A 20,823-nucleotide genomic window follows, 5' to 3' on the forward strand; every position below is an offset into this window, starting at 1 on the left:
TAGCATAAATGATTACATATACTTGTCATAATTTGAACTAAATGACCCTTACGTGAGTAGGTAATATACCATTTATTTTATAAAATGCTGGAATAAGTTTTCTTCTTTGATTAGGTTATCCTAATAATTATTGTTCCATTTAGCCAGTGTGTATTTATTGGCATAAGCACAAGAAATACTTAATTTGTATTACCTTCAGTACAACATGAAAAATTATGAATTAAACAATGGAGAACACTTCGTTTTAACAACTCCTTATTTACACAATTCTAAAACTCAAAAAACAATGTCATATATTGAATCACATCTACAGCCCTGAGAAATAAGATATATGAAAGGAGAAAGAAGAGACAGCAGAAAATAAAGCAAAAGAAGCAAGGAAAAGTCCTGAAATATAAACAGAACACATGCAAAAAAATGTGAAAGAATAAGATCTAAAGAAATAATACCAAGTAAGAGCAACAGTTGAAGAGAGACTCCTATTAATTTATTACCTGTGTTCCAGCATCTAGCTGCCGTAGAGACCAATACATAAATTTTACAAAAGGCTCATGAAGTTTGACATTCACAAATGGCATCCACTGTAGCTGCTCTGTCATCATAGGTAAAAGCTAAAGATAAAATGATGCAAAATATAAATGCACAGTATTTTTAGTTATCTGAAATCAATTACCACAATTTTTCAAATATCATCTTTTTCCACAAGAAAAAAAAGAGTTCTCTAACAAAAGTATCACCACTTTAAAACAATATGCACTTTTCTTCCCTGGCTGCTTGAGGGCCACCATCGTGAATGACACAGTAACTGTGGACCAGGAAGTTCATGACCAATAGACCACTTCAAAGAAACAAATGGTCACCAATGTCCTTCACTCTGCAAAGGCAACAGTACCTAAGACAGAAATTTGGGAACACTAGCTACAATATACAAGATCTCACCAGCTGTCATCTTTGTATTTGGATTCTGAACCCATTTTGGTGGTGGCAAGACCACTGGCTTTGGCATAATTTATGATTCCTTGGGTTCAAAGAAAAATGAACCCAAACAGATTTGCACAACATGGGCTGTGTGAGAAGAAAAAGACCTCACAAAAGCAGAGAAAGGAACACAAGAACAGAATAAAGAAAGTCAGGGGGACTGCAAAGGCCAATGTTGGTGCTGGCAAAAAGGCGGAGTCAAGATTCATCAGGGACTTTATCTGTGGTGATTATTAAGATTTTTCATGAGAGGATTAACAAACTAAGAACTTTTATGTGGAAAAAAAACTATATGTAACACAATGTGGAAATATGTATTTGAAATTTTAAATACAGTCATGTGCCGCATAAAGACACTTTCGTCAATGATGTACTACAGATAAAATAATGGTCCCATAAGACTATTAACACTCGTAGAGCTGAAAAATCCCTATCACCTAGTGACGCTGCAGCCATCATAAAGCTGTGGCACAAAGGCTGCAACAGCCACAGGGTTGTGGTTGAGAAACAACTTGAGCCTGGGTGTGGATGCGAACAGCACTGAGGAACCCCTAGAGGTGGTTCCTGAGGAACTGACTAATGAGGAGTTGGAACTGGAACAAGGAATACATAGCTGAATAAGAGGCAAGAGCAAAGGAAACTGCAGGAAAAGAAATCAAAGAACCCCCAATGAAATTCAGTGAGGGGTTCAACAGAAGCTTTTGCAGATCTCAACAAGCTCCTTAAAAAGTATGAAAACATGGACCCCAACACCAAAAGGTTTCCATTTATAGGAATGTTCACGGTGCATTATCTGTTTATGAGTTTTATGAGTAAATATTTTTGTGCAGCTGTACAATGTGTTCGTGTTTTAAGCTAACTGCTAATACACAAGAGCCAAAAAGTTTAAAATAATTAAAAAGTTTATAAAATAAAAATGTTACAGTAAGCTAAGGACAGTTATTGAAGAAAAAATTTTATAAATTTAGTATGGCCTAAGGGCACAATGTCTATAAATGTACAGCGACGTAGTCATGTCCTGGGCCTTCACATCCACTCACCCCTCTCTCACTGACTCGCTCAGAGCAACTTCCAGTGCTGCAAGCACCATTCACCATAAGTGCCCTATACAGGTGTGCCTTTTTTAATCTTTTATGATACATTTTCACCATATCTTTTCCATATTTAGATATGTTTAGGTACAGACATACTTAACATTGTGTTAGAATTGCCTCCAGTATTCAGCACAGTAACATGTTGTACAGGTTTGTAGCCTAGGAGCAAAAGGCTGTACCATACAGCCTAGGTGTGTAGTAAGCTAGACCATATAGGTTTGTGTGAGTGCACTCTGTGATGTTTGAACAATGAAACTGCCCAACAGTGTGTTTCTCAGAAAGTATACCATCATTAAGCAACACGACTATACACATGTATTTCCTCTGACCCAGCATTATTAGCACATACAGAATTTTAAGGAGATTAAACTATATACAAACATACTCTCTGAACGTTAAATGGTTAAATAAACTTATAGTACATATATAAACATGAAAAATGATAATGACATCTATAGTTATTGCTCTATGGCTTATTCTGGGGTGATACAAGATTACAAAAGAGCAAATGTAATAAAATCCCATTTATATAAACGTGTTTATATGGATTTATAATGGAAGATTACGTGAAAGGATGTTTTTTAAAAATATTAACAGTGAGATTATAGTAATTGGGGTAATATTTACTTTCCTCTTTGTGTCTGTCTTGCGTAAATATCTTAACGTCAATTTGTAAAACTCATACAAAACTTTTAAAAAGATGTTTATCAAACTTGCTTCAAAAGTACATCATTTTTGCTAAAAGATTTCAAGACCATAAAGATATATTGTAAGTTTTTGATGGAATAATCCCACTTCTGGCATACTAGCCTAAGAAAATCACCCAAAATATATCCAAAAGCACATATACAAAGATATTTATTATTACATTGTTTATAAGAATAAAAACATGGAAGTAAGTTAATTGCCTAGCAATAGGGAAATGATTAAATCAAATGCATACCCACTCAGTGGAATAAAGATTATGACTAAAAGGAACTATATTAATGATAAATTAAGTAAAAATAATAAAAGCTAGGATACAAAATCATGCATAATTGGACTACAGCTGTGACAAGTACACATAAGGTATGAAAATAAACATACAAGTCTGGAAGGGCATATTTGACCTTTCAAAGTAACACTGGGTACTACTAACCACTCTCTCTTTTTGAAATACTCTCCTCGGCTTCTGTGACACCAATTTCTCCTAGTTTTACTTCTACCATGTTTCCCCGAAAATAAGACCTAGCCAGACAATCAGCTCTAATGCGTCTTTTGGAGTAAAAATTAATATAAGACCCAGTGTATTGTATTGTATTATATTATTGTATTATATAATACATATACAATTATATAGTACATTAATACAATACGTATTATTGTATTGTATAATATTACAATATTGTATTATATATTATATTACATTACATTATATTATAAGACCCGGTCTTATAGTAGTAAAATAAGACCAGGTCTTATATTAATTTTTGCTCCAAAAGACACATTAGAGCTGATTGTCCGGCTAGGTCTTATTTTTGGGGAAACACAGTACTTGTCTGGTCACCATCAGTCTCTACTGCTGGTTCATCCTCATTCATGTGTTCATTAAATGCTGAAGTTCCACAAATTCAGTATTAGCCAACACAGACTAATTAGCCAAAACAGACTAATGACTCCCACATCTACATCTATAGCTCAGATCTCTCTGCTGAGTTCTGGGGTCCCTTACTGGATTAAAGCCTTCAGATGCATCCATTCTCAATATCAAAGCCTCCAGATGCATCCATTCTCAGTATCAAAACCAACTTGTCTAAAACAAATTTTTCAGAGTGAGGAAGCTCAAACCCAGATCTCCTCCAATATTTCCTACTTTGAGTGAATGCTACCAACATTCATTCAGGTGCAAAAGTCAGAAACCTGGGAGCCAACCTGGACACCCCAACATTTGTACTGGATCCATCACCAAGTGTCATCAATTTGCAGATGATTCCCAAATTATATCCCCAGCCCTGACCCCCAGAATTCCATGTAGGATTGTCCAACAGCCTCATTGATAAGAGACCCTGGGCTTTAGTTCTTTTCTAGAATGAAATTTCAAGCAAAATTGAACATTTTCAGTTGAGAAATGCCTAAACTGTCCTTTTGTGGATGAAGGAATTTGATAACCACCTACTGTGTTAAGGTTATAATTCCAGTAAAATTTTACACACTTAATCTTACCCCACCCTGTATTATAAGATTTAAAATTGGTAAAGAATGAAAAGAGCTTTGTTTTAGAGGGGAATATTGCAAACAGAACTACACATATGTATACAAGATAAAGTACACAGAATTATCTATAAGGTATTTCTGCCACAAAACAAGTTGTGTAACACTACAAGGAAGCATGCAGAAAAATTAAGAATATGAGATAGCAAACTGACCTAGACTCTTCAAGAAGTTATTAGCATAAAAAACATGAGTGAAAAAGGTAGTATCTCAAGTTTAAAGAGACTGAGGAGACATTAAGATCAAGAGCACCATGTAGGCCTGGTTATATTTTGTTTTTGTTGTGGTAGTGGCTGTTAATTGTTGGGTAATAGCTTTACTGAGATACACCAGACAATTGACTCATTTAAAGTGTATGATTCAGTCAACTGTAATTGAAAAATAAAAAAATATTATTAAAGGCTGGAAAAGTAAATAAAAATTGATCTACAAAAATTTTAAAAAGTGTACAATTCAATGATTTTTAGTAATTTTAGAGTTGTGAAACTACCATCACAATTAGTTTTAGAATATTTACATATCTCTGCCCCCAAAACACTAACCATTAGCAATCACCCCAACTTTTCCCCAACCACTCCAGCCCTAGGCAACCACTAATCTACTTTCTCTATGTAGATTTACCTATTCGGGATTTTTCATGTAAATGGAATCATACAATATGTGGTCTTTTGTGACTTGCATCTTTCAGTTAAATTTTCAAAATTCATCCATGCTGTAGCATGCTTCAACACGTCACTCATTTTTATCACCAAATAATATTCCACTGTATACATATACCATTTTATTTATCCATTTGTCAGTTCATGGACATTCAGGCTGTTGGCAGTTAAGAATCATGCTGCTATGAACATTCATGTACATATTTGTGTGTGTACATATGCCGTAATTTATCTTGAGTACATACCCAGGAGTGGAACTGATGACTCACATGGGAAATCCATATTTACTCTTCACGAACTCCCAGACTATTTTTCAAAGTTGCTAAAACATTTTACATTTTCACCAGTACTGTATGAGAGTTTCAATTCACATTTTAGCCATCCTAGTGGGTATGAAGTAACATCTCAAATGTGGTTGTGATTTGCACTTCCCAAATTGCTAATGTTCTTGGGCATCAATTCATGTGCTTGACTATTTGCTTATGATTTTTAAAGAAATGTCTATTCAGACACATTGTGAATTTTTAATTAGATTTATCTTTTTTATTATTGAGCTGTAAGGGTTTTTATATTCAAGATGGAAGTCCTTTATCAAATATGATTTGAAAAATATTTTCTCCGTTCAGTAGATTGTCTTATGACATGTCCCTTTGAGAAGAATGTATATTTTGCTGTTGTTGGGTGGAGTGTTCTGTGTGTTAAGTCAAACTGGTCTATAATGTTCGAATCCTCTATTTCATTTATGATCTTCTGTCTCGATGGTGTATACATTACTAAATGTGGAGTATTCAAGTTTTCTAATAGCAATCTCACGTGCATTGCCATTTATTTCTCCCTTCAATTCTGTTAATGTTTGCTTCACATATTTAGGAACACTGATATGTTATGCATAAATATTTATCAGTTATACCTTCTTGACGAATAGGTCCTTTCTTATCATATAGAATGGCCTTCTTTGTCTCTTGTAACAGTTTTTTATTTAAAGTTTATTTTATCTGATACTTTGTCTGATCTACCCCTGCTTTCTTTTGGTTACTATTTGCATGGAATATCTTTTTCTATCCCTTTTACTTTCAGCCTATGCATGTCCTTAGATCTATAGTGAGTCTCTTGTAGACAGCAAATAGTTCACTGCTAGTTTTTAAAAAAATCAATTCAGCCAATCTTATGCCTTTTGAATGGGGGTTTAATCTATGTACACTTAAAGTAATTACTAATAGGGAATGACTTAATATCGCCATTTTATTAGTTTTGGTCTGTATGTCTTACAGTTTTTTTTGTCCCTTTCTTTGCTTACTGCTTCCTTTATATTTCATTGATTTTTTTTGTAGTGACATGCTTTAATTTGCTTCTAATTTCACTTTTGTACACTCTAAATATTTTCTTTTGAGGTTACTAATGCAATTACAATAATAAACAAAATATCTTAAAGTCAAAACAATCTATTTTAAAGTGGTAAAAAGTAAACTTCAGTCACTTAATAAATCTCTACTCCTTTAGAGCTCCACCATCCCTTAAACTATTAATGTCACAAATTACATCATTACATGTTGTATGACCCATTAACATATATTTATAGTTATTTTTTATATTTTTGTTTAAATTCTATGCAAGAATTAAAAGTAGACCTATGAACCAAAAATTACAATTTAGGTTACTATATTTGTCCATACATTTCCCTTTTCTGGAGAACTTTATATTTTCATGTAACTTCATGTTAATGTCTAGTGGCCTTTCATTTCAACTTGAAGGAATCCCTTCAGCATTTCTTGTATTGTGGGTCTAATAGTAATGAACTCTGGAACTTTTGTTTCTCTGGGAAAGTCTTACTGTCTCCATTTTTAAAGGACAGTTTTGCCAGATATTATGTACTTGGTGGGTGGTTTTCTCTTTCAGCACTTTGTATATATCATCCTAGTGCCTTCAGGCCTGCAAAGTATCTGCTGAGAAATCTGGATATTCTTATAAAAGCACATTTGTATGTGAAAAGTGGCTTTTCTCTTGCTGATTGCAAGGTTCTGCCTTTGACTCTTGATGGTTTGATTATAATGTGTCCCTGAGTGCGTCTTTTTGTGTTTATCCTAGTGAGAAGTTGTTGGGCTTCTTAAATTTGTATGTTCATTTATTTCCTCAGACTTGGGAAGTCTTCAGCTGTTATTTATTCAAATAATTTCTCTGCCCTTTTCTATCTCTTCTCTTTCTGGGTCTCCCATAGTACATACATTAGTCTACTCAGTCCACTTGACAATGTCCCCTAAGTCCCTTAAGCTCTCTTCACTTCTCTTCATTTTTTTCTCTTTTTGCTCTTCTGGCTTGAAGACTTCAAATAACCTGCTTCACCTTCGTTAATTCTTTCTTCTGCCTGATCAAGTCTGCTGCTGAGCCTCTCTCTCTGAAATGAATCTTTCAGTTCAATTACTGTATTCTTCAGCTCCAAAATTTGTTTGGTTCTTTCTTATAATTTCTATCTTTTTGTTGTCATTTTCAATTTTCTCATGCATTGTTTTCCTGATTTTGCTTAGTTGCCTATTTGTGTTCCCTTTTAGCTCATTGGGCTCCACTAAGAGTTTTTAAATTCTTTGTCTGGAAGTTCAGAGATCTGCATTTCTTTATGGCTCAATACTGGAGCTTTGTTTTGTTCCTTTGATTGAGCCATCTGTCCCTTTTTCTTTGTATGTCTGGTGATTTTTTTGATTTGGGCATTTGAAAAACAACACCACCTCTCCCAGTCTTTACGACTGACGTTTCGCCGGGGAAGACCTGCACCAATCAGCCCAGCTAGTCTTTCTAAACTTTTCTAGCGATCTGTGTTTTTAACTGTCTTAATTTCCAATGTGGCTTACCTGTTTCTTCTCAGGAGTCCAACCTCGTTCTTCTCCTGGCATCTGCCTGTGGAAGTATAGTTCTATGCAACGCTAACGTACTACAACACTCATGTCTATTTTCTGAGGTTTCCAAACTATGCCATTGTTCCTGTCAGCACCCTGAATCAGGTAAAACAGAAACCAGTCCTGCAACCAGCCCTGCAACCAGCCCAACAAGCTACAATGTTGGATGCACAATCCACTCTTGTTTTTGTCCCAAGGAAGGAGCTATGATACAGGAATGTTTTCTCCTGAGTGCACTGTGCTACACTGGAAAAGTTAGGGGCATCCAAAATGCCAGAAATTTTCCTATCACTTTTGATGGAGTTTCTTCCTAGTTATATGTTGGCCTGAGTGCTATAGCTTCTCAACTAGTCTCTAGAATTCTTACAAACAGGTTCTGGTTTATATATATTGTTGTTAACTCAGTGTCTCCATTGGGGAATGAGAGCCTGGAGTTTCCTAGTCTGCCATCTTGATGATGTCAATCTTCTATAGATATTTTTTTCAACCATCATTTTTTTTCTTTCCTTTTTTTAATTGGGGAATATTGGGGAACAGTGTGTTTCTCCAGGGCCCATCAGCTCCAAGTCATTGTCCTTCAACCTAGTTGTGGAGGGCGCAGCTCAGCTCCAAGTCCAGTCACCGTTTTCAGTCTTAGTTGCAGGGGGCGCAGCCCACCATCCCATGGAGGGAATTGAACTGGCAACCTTGTTGCTGAGAGCTCGCATTCTAACCAACTGAGACATCCGGCTGCCCCACCGGCAGCTCAGCAGCAGCTTGTTGTCTTCAATCTAGTTTTGGAGGGCGCAGCTCACTGGCCCATGTGGGAATTGAACCAACAACACTGTTGTTCAGAGCTCGAGCTCTAACCAACTGAGCCATCTGGCTGCCCCAACTATCATTTTTAACACATTTCAGGAGATTCCACCTAGGGTTGTACTGAATTACTTTTTCCTCAATTTCTTTGAAAACATTCTACCTATCTCTTCTTGAGTCACACAAAAAAATCAGTCTTATATGATATACCAATTTGATCATCTACCTAATATACCATATTTAGTCCCCAATGGTTTTTGTTTTTAAATATTAAATCAATCCTCAAATGATAACGGATTACAACTGTAAAAAAGTATACAACAAAATGCATCAGAAGTTTTTAAAGATAGAGAATATTTTGCAAAAATATTTGAGTTATTCTCGTAAATATACTCAAAATAAATAGAGTGGCCAGTGTTGCATACAATAACGTTGTTACGAAAGTTTCAAAAAAAGGGCTGCATTATTTTATAATAAAAAATTGTACAGATTCCTAAACAAAAATCATAATGCTTGTGTGGGCTATAAGTATATTCACTTAAATAATTTGTTAATTTGGTACTATTTATCCTTCCCTTATTTTATTAAGAAGGCTATTCATAAGCTTTAAGACTCTTTTACCTTTACTAATATATTAGTAACCATAAATTGAAAGTAAAATTTCAGTTAAGTATCTAGGCTCCACAAAAATTGTCAGTCCAGAAAAAGTCAATAAATGACTATACTGAAGAATGATAAAAAGAATCTTGTGACAAACATGTGCTAAATAGTCTCCTCTTAGGCCATTAATCTGATATAAAAACAGAATATTACATGATCCATATTCCATTTGTTCAAATTGTCAATTGCTAGCTTTAATATCCTAGTACTGCCCTACTGCATCCAGTTCTAACAAATGAAATTTCACCATAGAACTTTAATACTACAGGCCTTCTTAATTAACAGCTACTCCCGAAGTAAGATACAGACACAGCAGTTGATGTAGGTGCTAAAAGAGACAAAATTGTAAAAAAAGTGTATTTGTTTCCTATTACTCCCATAACAAATTAGCACAATCTTACTGATTTAAAGAACACAAATTTATTATCTTACAGTTCTGGGGGTCAGAAATCTGATATAAATCTCAACCAGCTAAAATCAAGGTGTCAGCAGAGCTGTGTTCCTCTCTGGAGGTAGGAAAGGGTCACTCAAGTTGTTGGCAATACTCGGTTCCCTTTGGTTGGAGGACTGAGGTCCTCATTTCCTTGCTGGCTGTCAGCCGAGGGTAATTCCTAGCTCTAGAAGCAATCCACATTTCTTGGCTCATGGCCATCTCTTTAAAGCTGGCAAGCATGGGTTGAGTCTCTGACCTACTCATCTGCCTCTTTTGTCTACTTTAAAGAACTCCTGTTGCTGGGCCCACCAGATAATCCTGGTTAATCTCTAACTGGAGGTCAACTGATTAGCAATCTTTATTCGCTTCTTCCATGTAACAGAACATACTGACAGGTTCCAGAGATTAGGATATGAACATCTTGGGGGGCATTATTCTCCCTAGCACAAATGGCACTTAGAAGAAACTTTTTAGGTAAGGATGAAAACTGAAAACAATTTCCCAATATGAAACCCTGGCCTGTATTTAATAATCATGCAATTGCTTCAGAAAACATTAAACCAAACAAACTTTAGATGTCTAGTCTTCAAAGCTTTAATGTATTTCTTGTGGAATATAACTGTCAATCTCTAATGACAATTTATACCAACTAGAAATTATGACTACCAATATCCAAATTAATGCCTGTAATTTAAGAAAACAGTCATTTCTCTTTGTTAATGAGAAGACTCTTGAAAAGACTTTTTATCCCTTCATAACAAAAGGCAAAATAAAATTATTTTAGTGGGATTGAATCCTAAAATGATGTGTGTCAGGAATTGTTCACATCACTGATTATTTGCCTAACTCTAATATATAATTATTTTTCCATTTTGGGGTATGTTTTTAATTTCTGGCCTCTATTCTTAAAAAGAAATTCCCATCATGTTAAAAAAAATATAATAAGAAATAATTTTAATTAAGTCTGAAATGAATGTTTTTAGAACTGACTACTGACTGATATGGTCAATTTTCTACCAAAAACACTTTCAATATTTTTTCTCTTGTAAAATATACCATAGGCGTTCCTTTTTTAATCTTCACGTCTACTAAGTCATATATTTCAAAGTAAACAAAAACAAACCTTTACACACTTCTCCTGAATCTCATTTCTCTTAGAAGCAAATCCAAGTACAGGCTTTTCACCATCCATTCCGGACTCTTCACTTTTCAGTTTACTAAGGTGATGATCCGAAATCCAATCCATGAAGATTGTTAAAAGTTCATAAACTTGTGCATTAAGTGGTACCTATATGTAAAAAATTAAATCAAACATTTTAGTTCACAACCTCATAAAACTTCAAAGGCAAGCTTTAAATTTGGTGAGTGATTATAGAATAATTTGCCTAAAGGACTTCACTAAAATTTTACTTAAAAAGCTCTAAATGAAAGAAATTCCAAATCAAAACTCTCCAATTAATATTAGGAACAAGTTAAATGCTGGCACAGAAGGGGTGAAAAACCCATCATAAGGAAATTGAAAGTACTACCCCTTATTACTAAAACAGAGAACGTTCATAAAAATTCTTTATCCAAGTGTGATAACATAGAAAAGTAAAACTGGCCTTAACTTGAGAGCATGAACCACCATAAAGAAAAGATTTTAACAAATTTAAAGGTTTCAAAAGTTAAACAATTTCCACCATGGAACTTTATATTTTCTTCTCCAAAATGCTGTTTCTTTCTTTGTCTTTACATTACAACATTTTATAAACAGGACGTGAATTTTTTTTCCCTGGAAATCCTGTTCTGTGAGTCTACCAAAATGGGAGAAAAAAATTTATAAATTCAGTTACACTGAGTTTAGTATGCCTTCAAATCATTTTTAGCCCATTTAATTCAACATTTGTCACACATCTACTTGAAGCAGGGAACTATGCTAGACTTGATTTTTTAAAATCTGAAAAGACAGAAATATAAAAGCAAATTAATAAACTAATAAAAAGCAACATTAAGCAAATAAACTATAAAAGCAGCATCAGATGACTGAAAACAAAACGTCATTATTCTGAATAAGAGTAACTTTTAAACTTCTTCAAATAAAATAAAATCTTTAGATGAAAATTTTAATCGTCTTCAATACCTGACTATAAATGCTCCACTTTTTTCCAATTCCTTTTTAATTTAAAAATTTTTCATCACCAGCATCCATGGAAGGTTTTATCTAGGCCAGGAAAAGGAGGGGGGTGGGAGTCATGAAATATGACCTTACGACCACACACAGAAAAACCCCTTTGTACATATCTGATGCCTGGCAGAGGGGAGAGTAGGCAGGGAAGTGGCAGACTGGGGCCAGCCCTATTGGTACAAAAATCATAGGGTCCAGGTCAGTAGAAAAGGTAGACCTTACAGGTTTGTGTCGCCACCCTCACTGTGAGGGCCTGGGCTAATGTGATGATGTGGGTGTGGTTTCTCTATTTGTACATGATCTCTACTTCCTGCTGGCAGAACTCCTTGACAGTCCGCCCACCCTCGATGAAGTGTTTGAAGAACAGCTCTCACAATGCAGGTAGCCTGAGGTGAGCAGTCGCAGGAAGACCACCAGGTAGCTCCAGGTCTACCAGCAGGTCGGCTACTGTGGTCTGCTTCTCCACCTGTTCAATCTGGTCTGTAAAAGTACTGCGGAAATCCTCAGCTGTGAATTCATGAAGCCCTGGGACACCAGGTCCTCTTGTCTCTTGGCAGACACAGCCTTGAACCACTAAAATTCCTTGCTGACATCCAGCAGCACCTCCAAGTAAGAGAATCCAAAAGCTCAAGAGCAGCAGTTCCCATCAGGCCCGGCTGTGCCGATATACCCATGTGAGTCCTTTCTGTGGCGGTCCTCGATCTTCTATTGGTGGATGTCATCCTCAGCACACTCCATGTACAGGACGTAAGAGCTCCAGCAGCTGAGACCAGCAGCTTCTGCACAGCCATCTGCTGCTCACTGTGGCCCTACTGAGCCACGACAGCTCCATTACAGGCCAGTTAACACTGTCGGAATCACTGTCCAACAGCAGCTCCTATCTCTGCTGCTGAGGTTCCGCCATTGCCATGTTTAAACAGCAATGCACTCCCAATTTGGGAAAAGAACTAGAGAATTTACAAAATTATTAAAGCCCACAATGAGATATCGCTGCCCGCCCACTGGAGGTCAAAATGAAAATGACTAAAAACACCAAATGTAGGCAAGATTGTGGAACAACCAGAACATTCATACACGGCTAGTAGAAGGATAAAATGGTGCAACCACTTTAGAAATCTGTTCAGCGGTTTCATTCAAGTTAAGTATACATCTACCTTATGATCCAGATTTTCCAATCTTGGTAATATTTCCAAGAGGAATGAAAACACATTGCCTACAAAAAAGCCTTGCACACAGATATTGCTAGCATCTTTATTCATAATAGACAAAAAAACTAGAAACAGTCCAGGAGTCTATCAAAAGAATGGATAAACAAACTGTGTGATATATTCATACAATGGTATACTACGGAGTAATACAGAGGAACAAACTACTGATGCACTCAACATTATAATGAGCAAAATAAGCCTTACACAAATGAGTACATACTATACAAAGCCATTGACTGAAGTTCTAAAATAGGTAAAATTAATTTATGGTAATAGAAGTCAGGTCAACAATTACTTCTTACAGGGAATAACTGGGAAGGTACATGAGGAACTTTCCAGGGTAATGGAAATGTTCTATATCTAGCTGTAGGTTACATGAGTATAGGCATTTGTCAAAGGTGATCATACTGTACACTTAAGGACCTGCGCATTATGTTACTGTATGTAATTTATACCTCAAAATAAAAAATTCTTAGGAAAAAAATAATAAATGGAGCCCACCCAAGGGATGGATTGCAGTTTTGATAGAAAAGTAACAATGAAGACCTATGGAATCTCAGAACACAATGAATAATAAAGGTATTAAGCTTAAGTTCCTATGATTTGTGTTACTGTGCCTAAAACACTGCTAAATATTATTTTGTTTTTGCAAATAAAAGCATATTTGAAATATTAGAGATATTTCTCTGTAAAAGAACTATTATGGTGAACCCTTTCACACCAAAAAGAACGTTTGCTGAATGAAATAAAAAGATTAAAAGAACAAAAAGAAAATTTCCTCTTTTCCCAATGGAGAAATATTCAATAATATCATACCTTATAAGTTTTTGAAACTGGTACTTTTTCTTGTTTTAAACTTTTCATTTCGTGAGCAACATGGGAATTTTCTTTCAATTTCTGTATTGTCATAAACTCAAACTTCCTCTGTAACAGTACAGATGCATTAATTAAAGAACAATTACATTAAAAGTGAGAAAAATCCAAAGGCAATCATTTTAAAATTCACTTGTGTCAAAAGAGGAGAGCAGACAACTTACCTGCAAATTATCTAAACGAGCTTGAACTCTTTTAGCCTGAATCTCCATCTTCCTGTTTTCTTCACTTACTTCATTTAACTTAAAGTAGAAAAATGTTAGATATTTCAATATAATCATTAAGCTGATTTCATACCAAAAGTTTCCCAGGTAACTTACTATCTTATCTAGTCTGCATAACCAAGCAATGTAACAAAACAGAAATAGCATTCATGATGAAACATCACAGATAAAAATCACCATTTGCCCCTAAGACATTAATAGTATATAAGTTTATTTCATTCTATGAAAAATTTTTAAGTCTCCTAACATCTTACAAGTATTCGTTTTAATGGGAAATGTCTTTTATTTGAAATTTTTGTTGAACTATAATAATGTATGTACAGAAAAGTACACAAATCATTAAGTATGCAATGTAATGAATTATTAGGATTGGATTAAATATATATATTAATTTGGGAAAAACTGACATTACCATATTGAGTCTTTCCACTCATGAACATAAGACAGCCTTCAGTTCGGTTAGGTCTTCTTTAATTTCTTTTAGTAACATTTTGTACTTTTCAGTATACATCTTTCTTTAGATTTATTCCTGGAAGGCTAATGTTTTTGATGCTATTACCTAACGGTATCTTTCAATAAATAATATTTACTATTTATTATTATATAGAAATACAGTTGATTTTTGTATATTGCACTTATATCCAAAGGTTCTCCTAAATTTGCTGAATTCTAATAACTTGTCTGTATACTCGTTTGGAGACCTATGTACATAGGTACATAATCATGTCATCTGTGGGTAATTCTTATTTCTTCCTTTCCAATCCTCACTTTCTATTTTTTTCCCCTTATTTCATTGACTAGGGCTTTCAGTATAATGTTCAATAGAAATAGTAACAATAAGCACCTTTATTTTGTTCTGATCTCAGAGAGAAAATATTTCAATAACTTACATTAAGTATGAATTTATAGTTATATTGTGTTTTTAGATACTCTAATACTTCAGAATTAAGAAGCTCTCTTCTATTACTAGTAATTATCATGAGTTAGTGCCGAATTTTGTATCAATAGAAATTATAATCATTTTTCTCCTTTTATCAGATAATGCATTAATTTTCAAGTGATAAACCATCCTTGTATTCTTGAACTACATCCTCTTATTTGTACATATTATCTTTCTCATGTATTGCTGGATTCAATTTGCTAATATTCAAAAATTTTGTATTTATATTCACGAGAGACTGGTTTGCATTTTTTTTTCTAGCACTGTTCCTGACAGCTTTAGTTTCAAGGTTATTCTAGCCTCATACAACAAGAGGAGTTTGTCTCTTCTATTTATGTTTAAGGTACATAATATTTCATCTTTAAAAGTCAGTCATGAGTCTTATTGTTCCTTCATTGAAAGTGTCTTTATTTTTCTCTGACCACTTTTAAGATTTTATCTTTATCCGAAGTTTTCAGCTGTCTTAAAATAGCATGCCTATGTATGGTTTTCCTCAAAATTTATCCTACTTAGGGTTAACATAATTTCTTAAACTTGTGGGTTGGTATCTTTCACCAGTTTTAGAAAATTCTTGGCCATAATCTCTTCACATATTATGCTTTTGCCCTATTATAATCTTTTTGGAACTCCCACATCAAACTTTTAAAGTTCCACGTCTAATAAGACTTTATTTATAAAAATAGGCAGTAGTCAGGTCAGATTTGGCCCACAGGCCATAGTTTGCCAACATCTGGCATGATGAGTGATGTTATTTGAAATTGCTAAATAAAAAGCTAAATTATTCCTGTGACTCACACAGTAATTTATGATAGCACTGGATATAAATAAATTTGCTGTAGTAGTAGTAGTAGTTTACCATTAAGTTTTGCCAAACTGAGGAGACAAGGATTTTCTATTCTTTTTCCACTTGATCTTTTCATTTCAAGACTTTTCATGAAACTAACAGTTCACTAACCCTGTCCTCTGCTGTGTCTCATCTGCTGTTAAACCCATTTATTGAAGATTTGAAAATCAATTATTGTAGTTTTCATTTTTAGAATTTCAATTCAATTCCCTTATAGACTCTAATTCTCTAACGAAATTCTCAATTTTTTCTACTTTCTTGAACATATTAATCATTATTTTAAAGTCATTTCCTATTCACTCCAATATCTGGATGACCTGTAGGTATGTTCATATTGTCTGGGGTTTTTTTCTCTTCATATTTATTCATACAATTCTCTTTTAATGCGCTTATTAATTTGTGTATAGAATGACAGAAAAAAATTACACTTTTTAATATATGGATTTTCTTTCAGAGTGGGCTCATCCTTTCCTCTATTAAGTATTTAAAATGGGTACTGATCACCTTAATCTGATCAGGAAGTAAGATCAGTGAAAGACAGGCTTCAATTTGAGGAGGGTTCTAGCTACCTCTAGCTCACCGCCTCTTAGGGTATAACCCTTTGCTGCTGTCAGCTGTGACCCTGGACTGTTCATTTGGGACTCTTTCCCACTGATGAATCTTAAACATTAATCCTTGTCTCCTCAGCTTGGCAAAACTTAATGGGAAACTACTACTACTACTACTACTACTACTACTACTACTACTAAAGCAAATTTATTTATATCCAGTGCTATCATAAATTACTATGTGAGTCACAGGAATAATTTAGCTTTTTATTTAGCAATTTCAAATAACGTATCATTCATCATGCCAGATGTTGGCAAACTATGGCCTGCGGGCCAAATCCAACCTGACCACTGCCTGTTTTTTATAAATAGTCTTATTAGAACACAGCTATGCTCATTCACTTACTTATTGCTATAGCTACTTTTTCATTGTAATGACAGAGTTGAGTCATTGTGACAGAGACTATATGGCCCACAGAGTCCAACATATTCACTATCTGGTCCTTAACAGAAAATGTTTGCTGACCCTTGATCTACGCTAAACCAACCAACCATAAAAAAAGCATTTTGCCACTTGGTACCAAAGACTTTCTCCCAAACTCTTTCAGTTTGGGCACACCAGGCCATGAATCCAACTATCAATACGTTCAATCACTTAATAATGCACATACCCACTCCAATCACCACAAGCTCATGCGAGCACATGAAAAATTGTTGAGGATTATATAAACCTAAGAGACAGGAATGGGCTATGATATACCTATGCTAGCAGTTAAAGAAACCTTTCTCTTTTTGAGTGCTAGACTGAGACTGTGATTGGGAAAAAGTAGTATCTCTAGGGATAAAGCAAGCTTCCAGACAACAGTAAACCAAGGTCATATTCCAATTGTGGAAGGCAATAAGTGAACTCAGGGAAGCCAACAAATTAGATGAAGTGAGAAACAGGGTACCTAGTTATCACTGCAAAGGAGAAAGGTTGTAACAAGTAGTGACTACAGGAAATCAAGAACAAAAACAGAAAAGAACACACAGCCTAGCTAAGAAATTCCAGGAGACAAATTATCTCTAAGAATCTGAGCTTAGTAACATTTTAGAATCCATAGTTTTCTAGCCTAATGCTTTAATTTTTAAAGTGACGGGGTTTACCTGAATTTCCACTCATTTACTTCACCTTCCCACACAAATACACACATAATCATTCTCCTGTTCCCTTCAATATATTCCTTCACTTTCATATTTTTCAGTCAAACATTGACAAGATGAAAAAAAGAAAAAAGAAAAAAGATACAACTCACAAAAACATTTGTTATGCAACTTTAGTATTATTAACTACTGACCTAAATTACACTACTTATATAAATAAATAGTTACAGTGAAATATGATACTGGTCTATACTTATGAGACTATAAGCAACTTGAAGGCTTCCTTCTAGTACAGTGTCTAGCATATAACAGATACTCAGAAAATAAATGAATGTTAAATAAGCAGTCATGTGTAACAGCAGTTAAAAGTCCCCAGGTTATCAGGTTTTTTTCTTTTGCTCATTTTTAAATCTAGTAATTGCTTTTATATTTTAAAAAATTTCAAATTGCCAAGCTTCTCAGCTGGTTGCCAGAATAGATATTAATAAATCAAAAACTTAAGAATAATACTTTATATTTAGAAGTATTTTATAATAAAGTTAACAAAGTTAATCAAAATTTTCTCTAGCAGAGGTTCTAGTTCTAAGACTGACTTACACTTTGTTAAATATAAACTATACAGTTCTAGGAATGTCTTATAATCTAATATACATTAAAATAGATCTTACCTGTTTTTTTAAGTTATCATTCAATTCTTTCAATGCATCAAAAGAGGACCTTAGTCTCTTGCTTTCTTTATTTTTTTCCTTAAGAACTTCAGTTAAGTGCTCAACTTCTGTATTATGTTGCTAGAAGGAAAAAAACAATCTGCTCTAAAAATTAGGTAAGGATTCCATGTCACTAATGCTACTGAAGATGAAATAGAAATTGGAACTCCTTGAATCAAAAGGACTTTAATCAGTGTATTTAAGCATATGTGACTAATATTGCAAATAATTTAATATTAATAATATTAATAATTTAAAACTGTATAATCAAAGTAATAACAAAGCATTAAAACCATTTGTTATATACCTATTAAAACATATTATACTTAAGCAGCAATAAGGCTTCTGCTCAGAAAAATCTACCACAGAAACTCAGTGAAATAATTTCTATTTGACATCATGGAATGATACAACAAAGAAGGATTTCTGATCCTTTTCAAGAGACTAGTTATTCATAGCTTTATAGATTAAAATTTAAGGTTTAAGTTACCCTTGAAGAGTAGAAGAAATAGTCCAAAGACAGAACAAATTAAATTTTTGTTCTCATAAAGTAGCTAAAATTGTTTTGCATCTCAAAAAATTTAAATACATAATAAATTTCTCTGAGCCCTAAACTATGACTCTACTTAATCAGTTTTATGAATGATTCACATTAATTTCCCCTCTAATTACATTTAAATGAGATAGCATGTTTTCAATATAAAGTGTGAATATTTATAGTTTCTTTCACCTTTTACTCTCAATTTATTCGTAATGTATTAAAACAAGCAAGTTTATATAGGAAATCTGAAAATTGAGTTAATTGCCTTCTTCCAAATAATCATACAGGTACCATTAAAATAAAGCAGTTATCTTTAAATTTAATAAGAATAGCAGATGGACAAATCTAAAAAGAAAAAAAAAAAATCAACAAGCTAGGATAGAGCTCTCTGAGAATCCAGGCATTTCTTCTTTTAAAATCCTGTTTAAAAATCCAATCATCTGGAAAAATTAGGTTTATGTAATTTTATTATTACATGATTCTTTAATAACTTAGGATATAGTCACAAATACTTTACACTTACTTTAAAAATAAGGTTAATATTCTCATTGTCCAAATTTTCCTACATTCAAAAGATATTAAAAACATATGAGTTCCATTTGCAGTATGGCAAGATAAGCCCACTACACCCTACTTCTCTTACTGATTACAACTAAAATCCAGAGACAAAACACAAAAACCGCAAAAAGTAAACAAAAGCAAGGAATTGCAGAAAGAAGTGAAAACTTGAAGAAGCATCTTCAAGGGAGTAAGTTTCCTGGTTTCATTTTTCCCCCCTTTTCTCTATCAGTCTTCCTCCAGTCACGAGAAGTGCAGTATCAGTACAGGGTGCTAAAACTCTGAAAGAAACTTCCTTTCTGGCCAGGGAAACCAGGAAAAGGGGCCTCTGTGAGCCAAAGAATGTGGGGAGAATCTCAGATAAGCGACACTCAGAAAAAGGATCCTTTCACTCTGGTGTGTATGAACCTGTACAAACTTGGGTTACCTCGATCTGTCTAGGCACAACACAAAACAAAAGTTTTGGAGCAAAGGTGAAGAGATCTGAGCTCAGTTTAAAAATATTACCCCAGTCTCAGGTTAATCCCCTACCCCCAATGCTAGAAGCATGGAAAAGACCACAGCAGGATAGCAAAGGCTTTAAGAACTGAACTAAGATTTAAACCATCTCAGTCTCAGACTAACCCTAGTGGCACATGCACAAGTCAACTCCAAAGCAACACTACAAAGGTGTTGAAAACTGAACTGAGGCTGGGTCACTGCCCACAGAAGGCGAGGAGGAACTTCAGCCTAAACTGAATCGGGCTGACTGCTTAAAAAAAAATAAAATAAAAGCAACCTTCTCCAGAGGATTATAACAGGATCCAGAATCTATACAACATATTATATAAAAGGTCTCAGATACAATCCAAAAGTCATTGGACATACAAAGCACCAGAAAAATGTCACTAAGTCTCAAGAAAAATGCCAATCCTTAAATGATCCAGATGTTAGATTTTTAACTAAGTTGCATGAGGTAAGCGTAAATGAATGCAAATGGAAAGAAATTCTCATGAGGAAAAATCAAAAATAGCTTTAAAAAGAACATAACTGGACATTTTAGAACTTTTTAGAACTTTAACATAACAGAAATTTAAAAATCACTAGATGAGCTCAATAGAAACATGGAAATGAAAGAAGAAACAGTAAATTTAAAGACAAATAGACATTATAACATCTGAAGAACATAGAAGAAAAAACTGACAAGAAGGGAAGAGAGCCTCAGAAATCTGTGCAGTCATAGTAAAAGGCCTAACATGAGAAAGCAATTGGAACAGAAGAAGTATTTCAAGAAATATTGATTGAAAACCTCCCAAATTTGGTGAAAGACATAA

At 34.3% G+C, this 20,823-nt stretch overlaps 1 protein-coding gene and 1 pseudogene across 6 annotated transcripts in view; both read right to left on the reverse strand.

Moving 5' to 3' along the window:
- The window catches only part of CCDC138 (coiled-coil domain containing 138), a 68,023-nt gene that overhangs the window by 32,888 nt on the left and 14,312 nt on the right, over window positions 1-20,823 (reverse strand). For 5 of the 6 annotated variants that reach the window (XM_074332315.1, XM_019715019.2, XM_019715018.2 and 2 more), the window contains 5 exons: window positions 18,373-18,492; window positions 14,170-14,247; window positions 13,949-14,056; window positions 10,881-11,045; window positions 495-611 (listed from right to left, as the gene is read on the reverse strand). In XM_074332315.1, the coding sequence (XP_074188416.1) occupies window positions 495-611; window positions 10,881-11,045; window positions 13,949-14,056; window positions 14,170-14,247; window positions 18,373-18,492 (588 nt within the window). The remainder of the gene's footprint in view (window positions 1-494; window positions 612-10,880; window positions 11,046-13,948; window positions 14,057-14,169; window positions 14,248-18,372; window positions 18,493-20,823) is intronic. The other variant, XM_074332318.1, reaches the window with a different exon arrangement.
- On the reverse strand, window positions 11,053-13,924 carry LOC141571580 (ubiquitin thioesterase OTUB1-like; annotated as a pseudogene).

The sequence above is a fragment of the Rhinolophus sinicus genome, linkage group LG05 (assembly GCF_036562045.2).
Source record: "Rhinolophus sinicus isolate RSC01 linkage group LG05, ASM3656204v1, whole genome shotgun sequence".
Taxonomy (NCBI): domain Eukaryota; kingdom Metazoa; phylum Chordata; class Mammalia; order Chiroptera; family Rhinolophidae; genus Rhinolophus; species Rhinolophus sinicus.